We start from the raw sequence: 19652 nt of genomic DNA on the forward strand, positions 1-19652 counted from the left end.
TCCCACTCTGCGCTCTGCTCCCCCGAGAAGGACGGCACCACTCAGTGTGTTGCTGCAATTTCATAAAAACATACATAAATATATTTCCGTTTCTTTAACAGGGAGCGAAGCCGCGCAGGCACCTACAAAACACAGTCACTGCTCCGCCCAGCGCTCCCGGCTCGGCTCACGGCGTAGAAAACGTATAAAAGGGAGGGCTGGGGGAGCAGCAGGCAGCGGGAGCAGCTCTCAGAACTTGCGCTTCCTCCGGCGGCAGGCTCTGGGCTGCTTCTGGCTGCCCAAGCGGTGCGCCGAGCGCGGCGCCGAGTCCAGCGAGCAGCCCGCGGAGATGCCGAAAGGGAGGCGCGGGAGGGAGCTCGCGCCGTCCCCGGCCGCCTCTTCCCCCTCTTCCTCCTCGGCGCGGGCTGGGAGCACGGGAGGGGAGCGTCGTCCTAGTCCAGCGAGGGGGGTCCCCTCATCAGCACCTGCAAGGAGAGGGCACGTCAGCACCCGTGGGGGCAGCACCCTGACCCCCCCCCAGGACCTCAGTGACATGGAGCTGGGCCGTGCCATCACTGGCACATCTTGGGCAGTGCCACAAGTCTTCACAGCAGGCGTGGGGCTCCCGAGGGGGTGCCAACGGCCAGCTAGCCCCCAGCCTCCTGAGCAGGCTCCTTCAGCCTGCACAGCCCAAGCTGAGACCCCAAAGCCCCAAAAGGAGAGGTCTGGCAGCCCTCACCCCGGCACAGAAAGCAGCTTCCCACCTGCAGACTTGCTCTCCGAGATCTCCAGCATGCTGATGAGTCCCCTCTCCTGCCTTCCCACGACCTGCCAAGGCAGAGGAGAACACTGTCACAGCGCTGTCGTGAGGGAACCCATCCGGGCACAGACACCGGGGCAGCTTTGGGGCCAGTTAACAGAGCAGAGCCCGATACAATGGGACGCCAGGGGCAGGAAGCCACCCCCGAGCCCAGTGACTGAGCACGGGGCTGTAAGGGGCTATCTGGGCACCACATCTCAGGCACATCCCCCAGGCACCGTGCCTCTGAGGGCAGGCTCTGTCCTGCTTCGTGTAAGGGCGGGGGGCTTGGTGCTGCTGGGAAGAGCCTTCCTCCACGGCACAGCCAGACGAGAAACGCACATCTCGTGCGTTGATGTGACAACGCTGGTCACACAGACCAAGGGAAGGACACTTAGCCTGCCTGCAAAGTCCCCTCTCCTGACGGTTCCCTGCCCCAGAAGGCACTGGCATCCCAGCTGCAGGACTAGAGCTGCCAAGCACCCCAAAACTGGCAGTGGCAGGAACGCCGTGCTACCAGCAAAAAGCTCCCCAGCGGCTCAGGACCCTGACCTGCTCCCCCCTCGGCACGAGGCAGAGCCGGAGGAAACCCAGAGCCTTTCCGAGCCACCCCCAGGGCCGCCCACCCCCAGCTCCTTCCCGTGGTGCCTGCACGCAGGAGCCCCGTGTGCCAGCCGGCCGTGGGGCGCGGGGACGGAGTCAAACGGCCCCCACGGAGCCGGTCACACGCAGGAGCAGCCGTGCCCCGCAGCTCCCCGAGCCACGCAGCGCTTGGTTTGTCCCAGCCAAAATCATCAACCAGAAATCTCATCATTTGCATCTGAATCCCCAAAGGGCTGAGGCCTGTGATGGATTTAAGGGATTATAGGAAACTAAGACATCATGTTGCATCTTCATGCTGAGAATCACATTTCTGAGCACAGGCAAAGCTCAGGCACAAGGGCTCTGCCCGCAGGAGCCAGCGGGAAGGCCAAGAAGACCCCTCCCCGCGCTCCCCCCGGACCACCACGAGCAGGACAAGGCACGGTGGGGGCCAACACCTGGTGGGTGACCGCGAGCCAGCTGCTCCCCGTGCTCCTGCCACATCCCCCCAGCCGGCACACCTCCCCGTGCTCATTCCCCGCAGCTCCCCTGGGATGCTCCAGGCACGGAGCGGCTCCCACAGCTTCGGCTCCAAACCTTCCCCGAGGGAAGAGGCTTGTGGCTGGAGTCAGATGCGCCTGTCACCCTGACACCGCCCTCCACGGCATCTATATTCAGCCGAGGAAGGCTGCGGGACCGAGGCGCGCTGTCTGGCAGCGGGACAGGCTGGCTGCCTGCCTGCTGGAGAGGTTACTGGCAGCTCCGCCGGATTAGCTCACCCCTGGGACCGGTCCCCGCTCTCGCAGAGCGTCGCGGGAGGAAAGGCAACAAGTTCTCTGGCCAGGGCTACTACGCACAGGGCCAGGCAATCCCGTGCCAGGACGGCTCATCCCACTGACCAAGGAAAGGACTCCTGCTGGCAACCCGGCCCCAAACCCAGCGCAAAGTAAAGGAGACGGTCTGCGTGGTCGCCCCTCACCTTGGCGCTTCGCAGCCTCCTGGTTCCCTGAGCTTGCCTAGCAGCCTGGAGGCAGCTGTCCACGTGCCTCTGATACTGCAGCAGTGGCACCAGTGACTTACAGAGGTAGCACTTCTCACACCTGCCAGGCACGAAAGGACAGAGCACCACGTTAGGATTCGCCCTGTGCTGGGCTCCCAGCCACCGGCCGTGACTTGCTTCCTCCGTGTCGCCAGATCAGGACTGAGCAGCGGGGTCAGGCCAGCGCCGAGCACAAAGCCTGGGCGATTATCAGTTTTCCCTGCCTGCTCCTCTGTCTCCTGCTGCTGCAGCAGCGGGACGGTAATCAAATCTGCTCATCTAACTATCTCAACCGCTGCTGATTTCTCCCCAGACATAAAGCACCCTGTCAAAATCCACAGAAATGAAGTGCGAGGGCTTTGCAAAAGGGAGTTAAATTCTGCCTGAAAAGCAAACCAAGTGTGTTAAATCAGAAAGACGTTTTACCAGGGCTGGATGAGCTTGTCTGACTAGTAAATCAAGTCTTTCTCTGTACTATCTCCATTTTACAAGCCACAGCACACAGTCCTTGGTGGAGGGCTGGCACAGGTGCCCTCTCCCTTGCAGCGCGCTCCTCGAACCCCCTCGTTTGTGCAGGAGATGCCCAGGCTCACGCAGGACGACTGAGTGTGCCTGGGAAGAAAATTACCCTGGGTGAAAGAAGATGGAGGTCAGGCCTGGATTTATATGGCTGTAATTGCCTCCACGCCAGCTCTCGGCGGGGACCAGAGCATGCAGAAGAGGGCACTGGTTCTTCGGGAGAGCATCCACCCGGGGAGCTGTTCAGGAATGGACCTTCTGCAGGAAGAGACGAGCCCCCAGGGACCAGCCCCAGCAGTGCTGTGTTCAGTTTGATAAGCAGCACTCTCCTAGTAAAACTCACCCCAGGCTCTAAAATGCGTATGGAGAGCCCCCATCGAGCAAAACTCTGCAGTACTTTTCCCGTATTTTCTTTCCAGTCAGTGCTGATTACCCAGATAATGTGTCTAAACAGAAGCTGTCCTCTCTATAATTAGCCTAATTCCATTAGTGATGTTGCCATCCACTGTTTGTAACAGCAAAATTGCTTCCATAGCAGGGATTTTACTGTCAGATCCTCTCTTATGATGCTTTGTGTAGGTGGCAGGAGGAGGGGCTGCATGGGAAGAGATTAAACAAAGCCACTGCTATTCTGAAAGTCTAATTTAATTAAGAATATCACTACAGGTGCCATGTTGACAGCCTCCCTGTCCTAGCCTCTTCTTTTCCCAGGGTTACCAAGCTCAAATCTCCCAGCAGAAATTGCCTCAGTTAGCAACATTTTAACTACAGCTCCCTCCAGGATGGCCAGAGACCACACATCCCTGGCCCACCACGGATTTGGCTGGAAGGAATTAGTGCAAAAATAAGCAAATCAGAGAACAGCAAATTCCTCTTGTTTCGGTGTAAACATACCCAGCACTGCAACAAGAGGCGCTAAGCGAAGGTAATTTCTTAGGGAAATGATGCTGTAAGGCCAACAGCCAGCATTTATAGAGGGATGAAGACATCCAGGGACAAGCTAGAGCTGGAGCACAGAGACAATCTTGGAGGAGCAAGCATACCTACTTACTTGTCAATGTCTGAGGCCGCTGGGCCGCTGTTACCACCGGCAGCTTTACTTCTGGCCTCTCTCTGATGCCGGGTGAGCACTGGAGGCAAAACAGAAAAGGTTACCTGCCTGCCATCCATCCCCAAATCACCCCTGCACGACGCCCACATGCAACACCCTTCATTCTTTCGCTAAAGGTGGCAGCAGGAGGGACGCAAAGTGAGGCAAAGAAACACGGGACGGGGATGGGCAGGATCTCCTTTCCTGCCTAAGTGGGGGTGGCCAACTCTCCTTTCTTCTCGGAGGGCTCTGGAAGAAGTCGCCTTCCCCAGCCTCAGAAGCCAGCTAGCCATTTCGCACCAGAACTTGTCCTCCACCAGAAACAGCTGGATCAACAGTATGCAGTTTACAGTAATTTTGAAGCTGACGCACGGCAGCGCAGCAGCCTGGGAGCGGAGTTACCCAGCTGCTCCGGCATCGCCGCACCGCTCGCTGCCAAGCTAAACACCCGTGTCTGCTGCAGGGGAGGGAGCGTGGGAGCTGCGAGGCTGGGGAGGAAGGAGGGCTGAGGCTGCGCAGGGGCACCAGCCCTTTGCAGACGTGCAAGGAAGAGGCAGCCTCGCCGGGGAGGGACGCAGCTCGTGCTGGGGTGGGAGGGTTACAACAACTGGCCTCGCAGTCGCTGCTTTGCCCCCACCTCGATCTGAACAATTGCCTGCGCACAGCTCCGCGAGGTGTCTGGATGAAGAGCTCTGCTCTCCGACAGCAGCAGGGAAGGTGCTGCTCCGACACGCGGAGGCAGCCAGCGAGATGCTGGCCTGAGCAGCGCGCAGGTGGTGGGTGCAACCATCCCTGTTCCCCCAGCAAGCCCGAGCAGCCTTCCCAAACCTGCTCCCCGGGCAGCTGCGGGGAGCACGTCGGAGCGTTGCCTCTTTCAGCTGAATTCCTCAGCATATTCCTGCTGACATGCCACCAGCAAAGACCCTCGGGGAACACGTCGGATATCTTAGCTCGCTCCACCAGGGACATCCGAGACCCCGGCCCCGAAGCAGATGTCACAGTAAGCACTCTCAGGCAATCTGGCCGAGGGGCAATGCACGGAGCTGTTCCACAGCCCAGAAGCACTGCTTGCCACACTCCACGCTCTCATTAGGAGAAAGGCCCGGATCCAAGCTACGGGCATGACAAAGCTGTTACTGCTGGCTCATCAGCTGTGGCAAAGAAAGGGGCGCACAGAATTTTGTGCGGGACAAAGGGAATCCTCCGGAATTTTTGCAAAACCCCATTTCCAGAGCATCCGGCGACCCCACGAGCCCCAGTAGCTACCCACGGTGCTGACACAGCAAGGCCCTTCCCCTGCTAGCAGTCGCTGACCAGCCACAACCACCAGATGCGCCGTGAGGTCCTCGGGAGCTGCTGGGGCTGGAGGGGGACATCCACGCTGAAGAAACAGGCTCGAGCGTCTCCTAGGACGTGGACGCTGTCCCGTGGGCGACGACGGATCCCAACAGCTTGTTTCTCACAGGCACCAAAGCGGGCGTCTCCCTTTAGCTCAGCCTGGCCCAGATTTGAAGTGGCAGCGTGCTCAGGAGGACAGCTGAGCGCGGCCACCCCCCGGCCCCCCAGCCTCCCCACAGCCCGACTCCCGCGCGTTTGACAGCGCGGTGAAAGCCGCTCTCCGGCTCGGCGCGCACTTGTTAATATTCTTTTAACACCGTCTCAGGAGCCTCGTGCACCAGCTCAGGTGTTAATCAGTTCTATTTTCTTCCAAAAGCAGTGAACACATCTGGCATAATGGGCCCATTAGAGATCTCCGGGACCAGCTCTACGCGTGCCCAGGGGAAGACCCCCAGCTGTGCTGCTGACAGCACAGGCGCAGGGGAGAGAACAGGGCCGGCGGTGCCAGCGGCTGGCGGAGGCGCAGCAGCCAGCCCTCCCCGCTCACGTCCCCACAAACGCTGGCGAGGCACGACCCCTGCCAAAACACACGGGAAGCAGCCCATGGCAAAGGGGGGGGTCGGGAACTTGGGAACATACTTGCCGCTGGGCAAACTCCCAGACCGCAGAGCAGTCCTGAGCCGCCGTGCGATGGGAACCCTGCGCCGCCGCCTGGTGCGAGGCGCTGAGCTGGGCCAGGCACCCTGCAGCCTGAGGACAGCCTGTTCACTCCTTCAGCATTTCTCCTGGCTGGCAAATCACCCTCAGCACCTCTCCCGGGGCTGCCAGGTGAGCTCAGCCAGATGCCAGCACGCAGAGGGGCAAGGCCACACGTTTCCAAGCTCCTCGCCTTGCTGCACGAGCCGTCTGCTCCTCTCTGCACCTGCTTCCCCCGCCCTCGCTGCCAGCCACGCTGCTTTAGGCACAGAATCCTATCAGTGGCAGGCTCGCCAGCGTCTTGTCCCTGTTCAGGAGTGGAGAAGCTTTTCCCTGCACCTATTCTGCTACTCTTTCCACTGTATCAGTGCCACTTCTTGTTGATGTCAGGAGGTTTTTAACAGCACCAGCGCTGCTGCTGCGCTGAAGATTGACAGCTGCATCAGGCTGCATTCGGGGCTCTGGGAGGAAGGGATGTGCAAATCCTCATTTCCCCAGGCTCACCTGGGAACTGACAAGATGGGAGCACGTAGATGGAGGACGATCGGAATAGAGTATGTCCCAAAGCTCAAGACGATTTGATGTGCTCAGTAACTGCCAAGACTCACTTCCAGAGACCAGCAGATCCGTGCATGGGCAGCAGCAGGAGGCAATGAAGCCGGTGGCTCCGTGAAGAGCCCCTCGCACAAGTGAGCCCTTCAGCTGGAGGCACGAAGGAAGAGGGAGCTGGCACAACACTTCCATGGCTCTGCTCATTCACTTGGAATTAACACCAGCCACTGAACTGGAAACCTGGGACCTGAACCTCCCCCCAACCTGGTACGGAAGCTAAAGCAACAGCAGGCTCTTCCTTTTTATTTACTCAGACCACAGGAAAATGGAAATTCATGATCAGATTTTCATACTGTCCAGGTATGTGGTTGTCTGGGCATCCAGCCAGGGCAGCCATGTATATACGTAAGTGAAGCAACTGCAGCTCGTCTTGCCCAGCCACCTAATTTGAAAACCTGTCCTTAAACATCAGCCAGCCTGAGCTGCCCTCCTTATAGATCCCCCTGAAAGACTTTGGTGCATGATTAGAAGAGGGAAGAAGAGAAACAAAACCAGCAAGGATCCATCCTTTTGTAATTTTAAAACTGCAAACACTGGCAGCTACAGCAATCAGCGGTACTGAAGCCATCAGGAGCAAATCCAATTAATAAGTCTGAAGACAGATCAGGAACCCCTGACCCGGTGCAGCAAAGGAAAAGCGAAGCTGTCTTTCCTAAACAGATCAGGACAAGGCTTAGAGGGCAGCACTTGGATTTCCTTTCGCACAGGACTGTTGCTCTGCTCTTAGGAAGCCAGCATCCAGCCAGAAGGACGTGGTGCTGCAGTGGTAGGGGACAGGTTCTGGACCGACATCGGAGTTGGCATTTGCTTCAGCGAACAGCTCTCCCAGCTCTTTTTTTCCCCATGCATTACTTTACCTGGAGGTTTTATGCTAGTAAAAGGTGCCAAGATAACAGCCCTAGAAGCAGAGTCCTGTTGTACCTGCAGAGATGTGCCAAGCTACTGTCTGACCTCTGCTGAGCTAAACATCTCCCCCGCCTGCTCATCCCAAGTCCCCCCGAGCAGTCCATCAGCTGGGGTCTTTCGGGGGGATGTTTGTCTCGGTACGCTCGCTGGGAGCTGGAGGGAGGTGCCCTACGAGCCAAAGCCCAGCAGGCATCGGGACTCTCCCCCACGTTATGTTTTCCTCCAAGCTCAAGTGCGCGGCTCGGGGCACGGGGAGCCCGCAGCTCCGTGAAGAGCCCTGGCCCAAACAACACATGCGTTGAAGAGTGTTATGGCTAATAAAGCCTGGTCTCTACAGGGAAAATACTAGAATAACTGGCAATAGAAAACCCAAATTACTGTGATTTTGTCCCAGAACCACTGCTCTGCTTAGAGCCATTACTGCAGACCAAGATCCCTTTTATTCCAGGCTAGTTTTCTTTTTTGGGGGGGGATTGTTCTGAACAAGGCAGAATAGCAGCACAGCAATTCCAAAATAACTACCCTTACAAACATCCCCGAGGAGACCAGTCTGGAAGCAGAGTGGAAAGGCCAGCCTTGAAGTCCGTCCTGCTGAAAGCCAACACCAAAGGAAAGAATAAATTCCCTTGCACTGCCAAAAATTTCAAAGCCTTTTCCTGATCACAGTCAGGATTCCCCAGGATCAATGGATATACCCACAATCCAAGCACACGGGGGACCCGACTACCACAGGGCCAAAGCCATTCCTGCTAAAAGGCATACTAAAAATTCTGCTCTGTTTTGTAGTGCAGATAAGACCTTTATCGGGATGGGAGAGGAACTGTGATACTGCATGATCTGCACGAGCTGCTCCCCCTTTGCATTGGTAGCTGGTTTGTGCCTGCAGAGAGAACTCCCCACCAAAATCCAGCACCGAGCAGTAACAGCTGCTACTCTGGCTCGTGTTAGCTTGACAGGACCCATGTCACATCCTCAAAGATTTAGTATAACAAGGACCTAGTATTTTAAAGCTACATCAACTCTGCATTAAGATTACATGGAGAAACTTCTTCCTGCTAGAGGAGTGCAGAAGTTACAGCTCTTGCACTAGCTCTGACTTGCTCAAATTGCTTAAACATTACAGATTTAGATCGCATTTAATAACCCAGTATGCAACTAAAAATTATATATTCACAACCTGAAAAGTTAATCTCATTACGAGCCACTACTTTGATATTACCTGACATTGTGCTAACAGATTTTACATTTCAAGCAGCAGCTAAAGCATAACTTATTGAATACATTGATAGCCAACTGGTGTATTTGTTCACTTAAGCTCTACAAAGGTTGGCTACAGAAAACTGACACAGAAGAGCGCAAAGAGGATTTAATACGGGCATTCCGATTGCACTTCTATGCTTCACTCTTCACACGAAGGAGAAAAATCTGAGCTCCCAGATCAATAGCTATCATTTTGCAATTTTGGAGGAGCAAGAGGGAAACTTTTTTTGCAATCCCTTCCTGCTGAACAAGCCATTTTTGCACATACAAATGTCAGGCTCATTGCACAGTGCAGGCTGTTCTCGCAGTGGTACAGAACATTCTCATTTCTTAAGAGGCCTGAAGGATGCTCACCCGCATGGCTCTAGAGCCTGCCATTTTCTCTCTCTGGCAAATTCTCTGCAGGTCCTCACTAAACTCAAAATAGATGTACCTTGCAAACATTGTGTGAAACAGCCAGGTCTCGATCCTTGTGTAATGCTCAGCTTATAGACCTTCCCCGGGACTAATACTGTGATCAGTTATGAAGCCGATCAGTGAAGATTTCTCTGTGCAGGAGGTTCTGGAAATTATTAGAGTCTCCAGTTACACTCTCCTGGCCAGCTCTGAGATGGACCAAGGCAGAGAGGACAAACCTCCCGACCTGCCACACCACACACCAAATATCCCGGGAGGAAAAGGATTCCAGCACCTGGCTGCAAGTACCAGGAGAGGGAGGCCAGCACAAAAAGCAAATATACGGAGTGTTTGGCAGACCTGGACTGTTCTCGCCAGGCTCCTCTCCCACGACGCCGTTGCAGTACATAGCGTGCAGCTCGATCTCTGCAGCTGGAAAGCCTTTGTCACACAGCGGGCACAACACGCGGTCAGCAGCTGTGGGACTGCCCTCAGCCAGAGCCCTGCCAGCATTTTCATCTTCACTGGCCTAAGGAAGAAGAGGAAAAACAGACAGTTAGTCGTGTTATTTCTTTTTTTGGTAGCTGCAGTGCTCTGCGCTGTCTGGTAGCTGCTCGCCCTCCTAGAGACTTGCTTTTTCTTGGTAAGTTTTATTCTCCCTTCATCACATACAGGTCAGAAATAACACCACTGCCTGAGTAAACTGTGCAGCACTAATGTCTAATTCTTCTTCCAAAGGCAACATGTCCTGCTGAATCATGGTGAAACCTCCCTGCACAGCCGTGCACACCGTTTAAGGCAAACACCACCTATACTAACAGAAAAATGGCAAAGCTTCCATTAATCAGGAAAGCTCAGAAGCGAAACTGATGGGAAATTCATGGGGCAAAGCGAGAGTTCAACACCTGACTTGTGCTCATCACTTTCTGGACACGATCCACACTAGAGGCTGCGCTGTCTGGGAACACAGCTTTCCCCGGGACGAGGGAAGGCTGCGGCACGGCGAGATCGCTGGGAAGCTCCTCCTCAGCAGGGGACGTGGCTGGAGCAGCATCAGAGGTGACACAGACCCACGAGAGGCAACGCAGTCAAAAATCCATGTCACACGGCATTACTAACAGCGGCTGTTTGCCAGGGCAAAATGTCACAGCCCGTGTTTGTTCCCTGGGTGCCATTAACACTTCCCCACACTCTCTTTGTGCATTGGTTACCCAGCTGCAAAGGTGCTCCACTACAAACCCCAGAGACACAGGCTGCTCCCTACGCCGCTCCTGTTTCCTGGATGCAGCAGGCTGCTCCCATCTCACTCACAGTTAGGTCTCTGCCTAGTCAGGCTTGCTACAAAATCTCTCCGTATTTAAAAAAGAAACCTTCGCCCCCCCCCCCCCATTAAAAATTATTTAAATATTAACCACGTAGAAGAAACCTATAGGGAAATAACATAGGAGGGCTTTCTGTTCTTAGGGCTAAGCAGTGACACGTGCAGTAAAACTGCTGTCTGCATCCCTCCAACGGTGTAAGCTCAGGGAAGCAGTAACTGGGGCCGGCCAAGATGCTCGGTGCTGCTGGAGCACGTTGTCATATTTCTTGGTTTAACGCTTGCTTTGCCAAACGAGGGCCTGATGCTGAGCATCCATCCTCATTTTTATGTTCCAAAGGGAAGGAGAGCGCTTGGTTGACTCAGAGGGAGCTCTGCAAGAAATTGCACGACTGCATCTTAAACTGAGAATCCAAGTCAGAAAATTCATTTTTCCCAGTCACCGCCTGACAGGCGATGGTACCGACCCCCAAAAACACTGCACTCATTTCCAGGGAGACTCTGCACTAGATTTCTACGGAGGAGTTGCCACAAGAGTTCCTCCAGCCAAACACAAGCTGTTGGAGCACATCGCTCGCAGCATTAGCACTCATACCCTGCTCTCACTTCTCAGTGTCACTACATCTCGCGAAGTCCTCACCGTGGGGCGTTACAAAGAGGAGTCATAAAAAACAAGATGTGTCAAATATGAATGATCAGATCAAACCCGCATTATCCTAGTCAGACAACACAGCAAAAAAATGATGGGAAAAGCAGCAGGCACCGTGCCTTCGAGCTGCCATTTTTAAATCAGTCTTAGGAGATCACCGGTTCCACACGCCCTGCCCGCCTACATTCAGTGGTAAATTACTAATTTTAAATGGAAATGCAACATGCTGTAACAAAAGATACCACAGCCCTGAAACGGCGTGCACAAAACCTTGCAGCAGCAGTCCGAAAAACCTCGACTGCAGAGCCAGTCACCCCCGTCAGAGGCAGGGACCGTCGCCTCCCCTCTCTAGCAGGGAAAGCTGCCTACGAGACGCAGCACTCGCAGCCAGCAGCCAGCCAAGAGCGATGCTAGAGGCTGAGCTCAAGAACAAGACTCCCGTGTCCCGGCTCAGCATCTGCGAGGACGGAGTCGGTCCCAGCGGTCTCTGCCTGCTTCGTGCTAACTGCTGATCCAGGGGCAGCTGCTCCTGCCGCCTGCCTGGGAGGCTGCGGGCTGGGGCTGGTACCTGCTGCCACGGATAACGATGTGGAACAGCCCCTAGGAAGCCCCAGCACCTCGTTCTGCCAAACGGGCCGTCGGCGTGCCTTCGGGCTGAGACACGGGGCTCTGCACAGGACCACTACCTCTGCCTGCCGCAGTCTCTAATTGACTGAGCAGCGCTTTGAGGGACCTGCGGACTGGAGGGAGCACGAGAGCAGAACTGGGTTTATTAAGAGGCCCGTGACAATGAGGCTTCGGAGCTGCAGACGCGCTGCACAAGCTGCAGGCTGCCCGAGTGAGCTTTCCACAAATGAATCCTCTTGTCGAGAGCCGCACGGTTCTGTATTCATGTACCCTGCCAGAGGAGCACTTGGCAACCCCTTTGATATCGCTCTCTAAATTAATAGACAAAGGGAGTTTTATCAGAAGCAGGAACTGAAGTCAGATGTCGCTACAGTGACAGCTGCGAGGCAATTGCTGCACAGGTGTGACAACACAGGGAAAGCAGCCACACGACAGCGCACATCTGTATCGGGAGCCGAGAGGATGGCCCCGCCACTGGCTCACTACTGCTGGTAACTATTACTGCATACAAATCAAGGTTCCTGGGCCCAGCTCCCTCTCCTTGGGCTGCAAGCCACCACCAGCCCTCAACACCTCGTTGCTATCTTTATCCTAACCCAGTCCCCTTGGGTGAATCTCTCCTCAGCCTCCTGGAGACGGTCTGTGGCCAACAAACACTGGTGTTCGGAGGACTGTAAGAGATAAAATTGTGTCCTAACATGAGTAACTGAGATCCCCCTGCACCACTGAGCACCAGAGCCCTGCGCTTCTGACCCTGGGCAAGCACCGGGCTGCTGTCCCCACTGATGACATCTTCCAGCACAGCAGCGCACGGGAACAGAAGAACGAGCTGCAACCGATAACAGATCTCCAGCTACAGGACTGAAAGGCTCCAGATGCAGCTGGCCAAAAGGGATTGGAACTACAAAGCAGCAGAGAAAAGTGAATGGAGAAGTGTTCGTGAGGATCCCAGCGGCCCACGCTCCCAGCTACCCAGGGGGAAATGCTAGCACAGCCCAGCTGAACCAAAGATCTAGAGAGCAGCACTGGAAACAGGACACTTCCCCAGCTTCGGGCTCTTTTACCTGCATAGGTGCATCCTTGCTGGCCAAGCAGAGCTCTTCTCGCTCTGGCTCAGCAGATTCCAGTGGACTCGGCTGGGTCTCTGCGGAAAAACAACTCCACGTCAGTGCAGCTTTGCAGCCCCCAAACTTTTTCCTCTCTTGTTGATGCGACTTAACCCATTTTTTAGCAACGTTTTCACAGTTTTAAAACATTTTTTAGACTTGTCACAAATGTTATCAGACAACGTGCAACAACACAGCTGGATGAGGGGTTAAGAGTCACAGCACAATGGTGTGAGGACAGAGCCACTGCAGCTTTGCAGCTTCATGGGGAGTGAGACTAGACTCAGGGCAAGTGCGTGGGACACTGCTGGGACAGAGACAATGCAAGAACAGAGCTCTCCTTTGCATCTGAGGAGCATGGCAAACAGGGCTCCCATTCTGTGGTCTGTCACGCTCTCACACCATCAAACCTCCAGGCTTTCCTTCGCAACAAAACGTGCCTCCAAGCACTGCCGTGGCCTCTCCCTACAGCTGCTCATCACCAGGAGCGGGCTCTTCATCGCTTCCCTCACTTAAAACCCTGAACTGGAAAATCTCAAACGTGGTAGGAGAGACCAAGGAAGAAAAAGTTGTTGGTCCCAAACAGTTTTAATTAATGCAAGACAAAAAAAAATTATTTCAGCTCTCATGCTTTACATATCTTGACAGTGAAAAATGTGAAAATTTTGTGATAGCCTTGCAGAGACAACACCTGGCACTTTGTTTAGAATGACCCCTCTGCACTGATGCGCTTCCTGGTCTCATCGGCAGCAAGCACCCAGCTATTTCTGGTCACAGAGCTGCAACATTGTCTTAGAGGGAATGGGTCCAAAACCAGGGAACGAAAACAAAATTACTCAGATAATTTCAGCCCTGATAAACACAGCTGGGAAGGAAAACTTGTTTTGTTCACATGACTTGAAAATTCTTTTCTTTTCTCTGTATTTTATAAGTGCGTAACATTTGTTTCAAAGCTCGGAACATTCCCAGGCGCCTCTTACCTGGGCAAACAGAGATCTCCTCTTCAGCAGAGTTCTCTGTGGCAATATCTGGGCTCCTTTTACTGCCAAGTGGGGTCAACATGGAGATGCTGTTCAAAATATAAATATAAAACTCAAATGCAGCAGGTGTGACAACACGCTCCTGCCTGTCTTGCACAGTTCAGAAGAGCAGACCACTCTGCCATTTCCAGGTGGTCATTATTTGATAGCCAGAAAGGATCAGGATAACAGAGAAACATATTGGTACAAAATGCTGTCCTAAGCAGAAACTCCCCAAAGAACTAATTTTCATATAGTGACCCTTTGTGTCTTTTTATCGAGGGCTTCTATCTCGTGGGAGGGGAGCAAAAATACCTGCAGGGCTCTCCTGATTCTTTCTACTCTTAGATTTGGGAGCTGTGCAGGTACCATCTTCCATCTGGGGAACGAAATCCTCAGAGAGGAAAGAGACAGACTTGCTCAGTCCTGCATTACTCCCTCCTTCTTTGCACTAATTTCCTCTCTCATCGCTGCACATGGCAGGCAGAAGCAGCATGGATGCAGCACGATGCCAGGCTTCCCTGTGGCCAAGTCCTAGCGGCAGTGGCGTGGCGACTCCTCGGCGCAGTGCCGCATGCTGCCCCGCTCCTTTTAACCTTTGCGTTCCTCCGTTATTTTCCACCGAGCACAGTGTCTCTCTGAAACAGGCAGGCATTGCTGAGTAAGTCTGGCACCCATGCTGACACTCTCAGCGCTTTGCATGGCTTCCTGATTAGTCTGATCAAGTATGCAAGAACACACTTAAAAAACATGAATCCCCACACTGACAAATAGAAGATTTATTAGGCTCAACCACAGGCCTCAGAGAGGAGAGAACAGGCACTGCTGATTTATGATAAATAACAAAATTCTGATAGGAAATCACAAGTGGCTTTTCTCTCTAAATAAAGCATCTCAAAGCATTTGTTATGAATCCAGGCTGAGCATGTTTTACTCTGTGTCTAACATCAGGGCTCACTTCAAAAGAACTCACACAAAACAACTTGCTATGACATTTATAAAATGGGCTAATCAATTTGAAGTCAAACCACATTTCTTACTACACCAACTATCTCCTGGTAACAAAGCCTATAATCATTTATTAAAACCCCAATCTACCATGCTCTGCACACAGCATAAAACAATCAAGCAGAGTGGCCCGCAGAAAGCAAAGAAGCCTTTTTCCACCGCTGCCGCTTCCACAACTGCTCCAACACCTCCCGACAGCTCCGAGCAGTGTTTTCCTATTAAGCATCGCTGAGGCCAGCAGCCCAGGGTGCCCGAGCCTCCCCCGAGGGAGGACTGCTGTGGCAAATTACCAGGAGCCAGATGGCAAACCTTAACGTGCACCGAACTGCAAAGACTGCAGCCTTTTTATTTTGTCGTGCTGCAGATGTGCCAGCTGCCACGCGAGGGGCTGCAGCAGGCAGGTGAGTCCCGGCCTCGGGGGGAGCATCCCCAGCCAACCCCAGCAGCTACGCAGGCAGGAGGAGATCTCCCTCTCAGCAGATTCAGCCCTGGCCTCTCCTGCCTTGAGCAGGAGGGAGGCAGAGCTCCGGAGCGTACACCTCGGCGCCTTTCGCTCTGACACAGCAGCAAAAGCTCATGTCACAGGCACATCAGCTCCTGCAGGTTCCTTTTGCTCCCCAAGGTGAGCTTTAAGCTTGTTAGAAAGGTGCAAGCAACAGCAGGTTGTTATTAACCACTCGGGCCAATGCTGTTAGACCTAAGAAAAGTTGGCAGTTTTGTTTCAAAACAGGTTTCAATTTTAAAACCCAGCCAATAAAAAAACCCACGACATTGTCTGCCCTCTCTTGCAACTTGCTCCTTGAATCCTCTCCCTTTTGACCTTCTCACAGCCTTCATTGCAGAACTGCATCCCCCAGGAAGTAAAGAAAAAAAAGGGGGAAAAAAAAGACTAGGCTTAAATCTGAAGAAAATCATGTTGACTTGTCCCACACCTGTCATCTGCTGAAGTGGCTTTTCTGGAGCACTGCACTCTATCTTTGGCTGATAGGCAGTGCCGTCTGGCTTCCTCCTCCCTTCTTTCCTCTTCAGCAGCAAGGCAAGAATATAAAAATACACACAGAAATTCTGTAAACCATTCACCATGCTGCATATGTGCCTTCAAAGGCAGAGCGTGTGATCACGCTGCTGTAACTCACCTTTAGCTCACCTACCCATCTCCACAGCTTTACTGTACCGTGTCAAATTAGCTTCAGAGGGTAAGGATCAAGCCCTCTTACTTGTACAAGGATGTACTCGCACGTTTTACAGAGCAAGAACAATAACTGATCCCTTCTCCCCAGTTGTGCCTCTCCTCCCTCCCTCGCTGCTCCAGAGCCGTGTATTTCCAGGGACAGGTCCGAGCAGCAGCTGCGCGCAGCCCTTCCAGCAGGACCTGCTGCTGGAGGCTCCACGGCTCCCAGGGCTTCAGCAAGCCCCACGCAGACCGTGCCCCAAACTGCTCCTGGTGAGAGGATGAGTCCACGTCCCCAGGGCGAGCCCACGGACCTGGTACACTGAATTCCCCCCTCCTCACCTCTGTGCAGTCTGCATGGGTTCCCCGTCTCCGCGTACATCCTCTGCAGACAGCACCTGGGAGGCCTGGAAAAGAAAGAGAACTCTGATATTGTATAAAGCAACACACACAGCTAACCAGGCCAGACAGGCTCTGCTGGGTCATCAGGTTCTGCGTGCAGCACGTTTTTTCTTTTTTTTCCAGAAACGGCTAAGTATCTGTCCTGAACTTGTCAGCTTTTTGCCTCCATTACTCCTTTCGGTAAGGAGCTCAGCAGCGCTCTGCAACAATGCCTGGCAGTACTTTTTGCTGCCTAGCTGTATTCCTGGACATCCCGTGTCCGTCTGTTCTCAACCTTGTCCTTCATGTTCACAGTCTCTGCCTGTTCCCAGCGCCTATCCCGACGGTGGCAGCGATCACAGCCCTTGCCCAGCTCCGTTTGTGCTGAGCAGAACAACCCAGGGCTCTCAGTGTCTTCAAGCACTCCAGCAGCCCTCACCCACCCCGCTTTCAGATCCATTTGCCTGAGTTTGGATGACCTGATCAACTGGTACAGCTGCTGGTTGACCACGAGAAGTACTTTTCTGAGATTCCTACAGATAAAATCTGTTGCATTTTTCTCGGCGGGGTAATCAGCTGTCCTATCAAAGGGAGGGAACAGATTAACCTGCACAATCTGCAGCTGGTAAATCCATGTGCATTTTATCCCATTTTTCATTTACCTCTGTGACTCCACTTATTCTCTCCTTTAAAATTTGTTCAAAAGCCTTGTGCGTTGCCAAGGTCAGGCTAACATGTCAGTCATTACCCGGCTCCCTTTCTTCTTCCTCAGTGTACACATTACGCTTGCCATTCTCTAATCAGATGGAATTACAGCGGTTTATTAGCAGTCCTCGCTGGCAGGCCTGCGATTTCTCATGCCATTTCTCCAAGAAATCCAAGGGGTTTTTCTCCCTCCTCCTCTCAGGGTTTGATTTCTTCCATAGGTTTCAACTTCGATCAGCCCCAGTACTAGATGGCTGCTGCGCTTCCCCAGCAAGCCCCAATGCAAGGCCTCTTGCCAGATTTCCCTAAAGTGACTCCAGCCCCAAAATATTCTGTTTCATCTACACTGTTCTTTATTTCTTCACAGCCTAACACATCATTAACATAAAATACCACACCTCCTCCTTTACTTTGTGTTGTTGTCGTCGTTGAACTGCACGGATCTGAAGAACCACAAACCCTGCTCACAAACACCGTGCCACAATCCCGTTTTTCCTCCTGTATATGTTTTAAGGTATGGCACTAATTCAGGTCACCAGATTCTAACTCTCCAGAATTGGGTCATTTTCCTCTGAATCTTTTAAGAGGCCACGAGTCCCCTGACCTTGTTTGAAAGGCTACGAAGGAATGTATGCTATTGACACTGAGGTTTGTCAGGGCAGGTTCGCGGGCCAGGAGATGTCTCGAAGACAACGACCGCTCAGGTTGCCCATTGCCGTGGTGGAAGGTCGCTGCCCACTGCAGGCGAGGGGTTTCAGAGCAGGGCTACAGACCTCGCTGGCACACCACGAGGCTTTTTCAAGGGCAGCTGTGAGCCCGCAGGGATGGTTTCTGGCCTCGGCACAGCCCCAGACCTCCCACTGTCCCCACCGGCAAAGCAGCCCCTGGCGGCACTGGGACCGAGCCACGCAGCACATCGGGGACAGCGCTGCCCTGTGCCTGTCCTTCGTCACCGCCGGTGGAATTGTATTTGATAGAGGGAAAAAAATGGAGGCAAGGCACAAGCAAACATCAAACATATCGATCCTGCAAGTAAATCACCTGCGCTGGCCTCAGCATGCGACTGCGCAGAGAGGCGAAAGGAGAAGGGAGCAACCTCTCGAGCCAGGAGCGATAAGGCAGATGAAAGGTATTTAGAAATCCTTTTCTCTCCTGTAAATAGAAGACTGGCAAATTTTTGCCCGGGGTTGAAATTTTCAAGCTTGCTCCTCCCCTTGGTTTTTCACCTTAAAAATATCAGGAAGACTAAATCTCCATACACTTACAGCTCCTTAGGAGAGCTCTTGTGGTCAGGATGAGTACATTACAAGTTCCCACTCAGCACCACTAAAACCACTTTCTCCCCAAGAATTAATTAAGCATTAGCATTACACGGATAATAAGAGAAAAAAACACTCATATTTTTCAATACTAATTAAAAGTTCATGCCCCTCCCAGCTGCTGTAGCTTCCCGAGGGTTTTAGCGCACACAGCCGTAGATCTGCAGCCACCCCAATCTGCCGGAGCACCAAGACTTCAATTTCCAAAGAAAAAGACAAGGAGGGGAAAAAAAAAGAAAAAAAACAGTTTGCCTTAAGAACCCTTCAGATCGTTTGTAACCATCCAAAAGAAATGAAAAAGGCGCAAGTCTGCCTCTTTCCTCTGCAGGTCACCTCTAAGGCTTGTTTAAATCTGTATCCGCTAAACCCAGCCAAAGCACTGTCACGACAAGTCACTTCTCAGCACAGGCTGCTCTGCACTTTTTCTGCAACCAGAAAATGCAGACATGACGTTTTTCTTAAGTGTTCAATATTACAAGACAGAATATAAATATCACAAAACAAGTTAAGTATCTTTCTAACACCAGGGTAAATGATCAAATACACTTGAAAACAGGAACAACAGAGCCGAGGCTTCAGTCATAGAGAAGATAAAGTTATACAATGATCCGGGAGTGAAGTCATTATGAAAAATGAGGGTTGGAAAAGGCTGACACAAACCTAAAATACAGCAGTAATAAATACTTCATCTGACTAGCAATCTGTTTAAACTTAGCAGTGACAGAAAGCTGCCTTCCGCTCCAGCGAGAGAGCCCTGACAGAGACAGAGGCTGACACCTAGCGTCTACCAGACCCAACAAGCAGGCACGGACAGAAGGTGCCGAGGCACGGGAGCAAGGACAGCGAGCACTGCTGCCGCGACAGATCACCCCAGGCAGGCAGAACACACGTGCATGCGCACCCAGCCCGTCACAGCTGCAACCTGAGCACCACGAGGGAAAAGAGCACCCGCAGGAGCGAAGCACTCACAAAACGGGGAGGCAAAAAGGAAAGGCCGCAGTGCAAGGAAAGCAGCCACGTTTCTGTCTGCAGAGGAAAACAGAGAGCTCCTCACACGGCCACAGGTTTCTAAGCTGGTTTGCCAGAGCGTTGTCTCGGTGCCCTGACGCCCTGCCAGGCTACACCCCTCCGAG

The 19652-nt window shown here is 53.1% G+C and overlaps 1 protein-coding gene across 4 annotated transcripts in view; it reads right to left on the minus strand.

Annotated features, from left to right (window-relative positions):
* Window positions 1-45: 45 nt before the first annotated feature.
* Window positions 46-19652, minus strand: part of UIMC1 (ubiquitin interaction motif containing 1) — a 37497-nt gene continuing 17890 nt past the window's right edge. For 3 of the 4 annotated variants that reach the window (XM_080555184.1, XM_080555182.1, XM_080555181.1), the window contains 8 exons: window positions 16457-16521; window positions 13897-13985; window positions 12875-12954; window positions 9577-9745; window positions 3970-4048; window positions 2340-2460; window positions 744-807; window positions 46-464 (listed from right to left, as the gene is read on the minus strand). In XM_080555184.1, the coding sequence (XP_080411310.1) occupies window positions 229-464; window positions 744-807; window positions 2340-2460; window positions 3970-4048; window positions 9577-9745; window positions 12875-12954; window positions 13897-13985; window positions 16457-16521 (903 nt within the window). In that variant the 3' untranslated portion in view covers window positions 46-228. The remainder of the gene's footprint in view (window positions 465-743; window positions 808-2339; window positions 2461-3969; window positions 4049-9576; window positions 9746-12874; window positions 12955-13896; window positions 13986-16456; window positions 16522-19652) is intronic. The other variant, XM_080555183.1, reaches the window with a different exon arrangement.

The sequence above is a fragment of the Anser brachyrhynchus genome (assembly GCF_964034855.1).
Source record: "Anser brachyrhynchus genome assembly, chromosome: 14".
Taxonomy (NCBI): Eukaryota; Metazoa; Chordata; class Aves; order Anseriformes; family Anatidae; genus Anser; species Anser brachyrhynchus.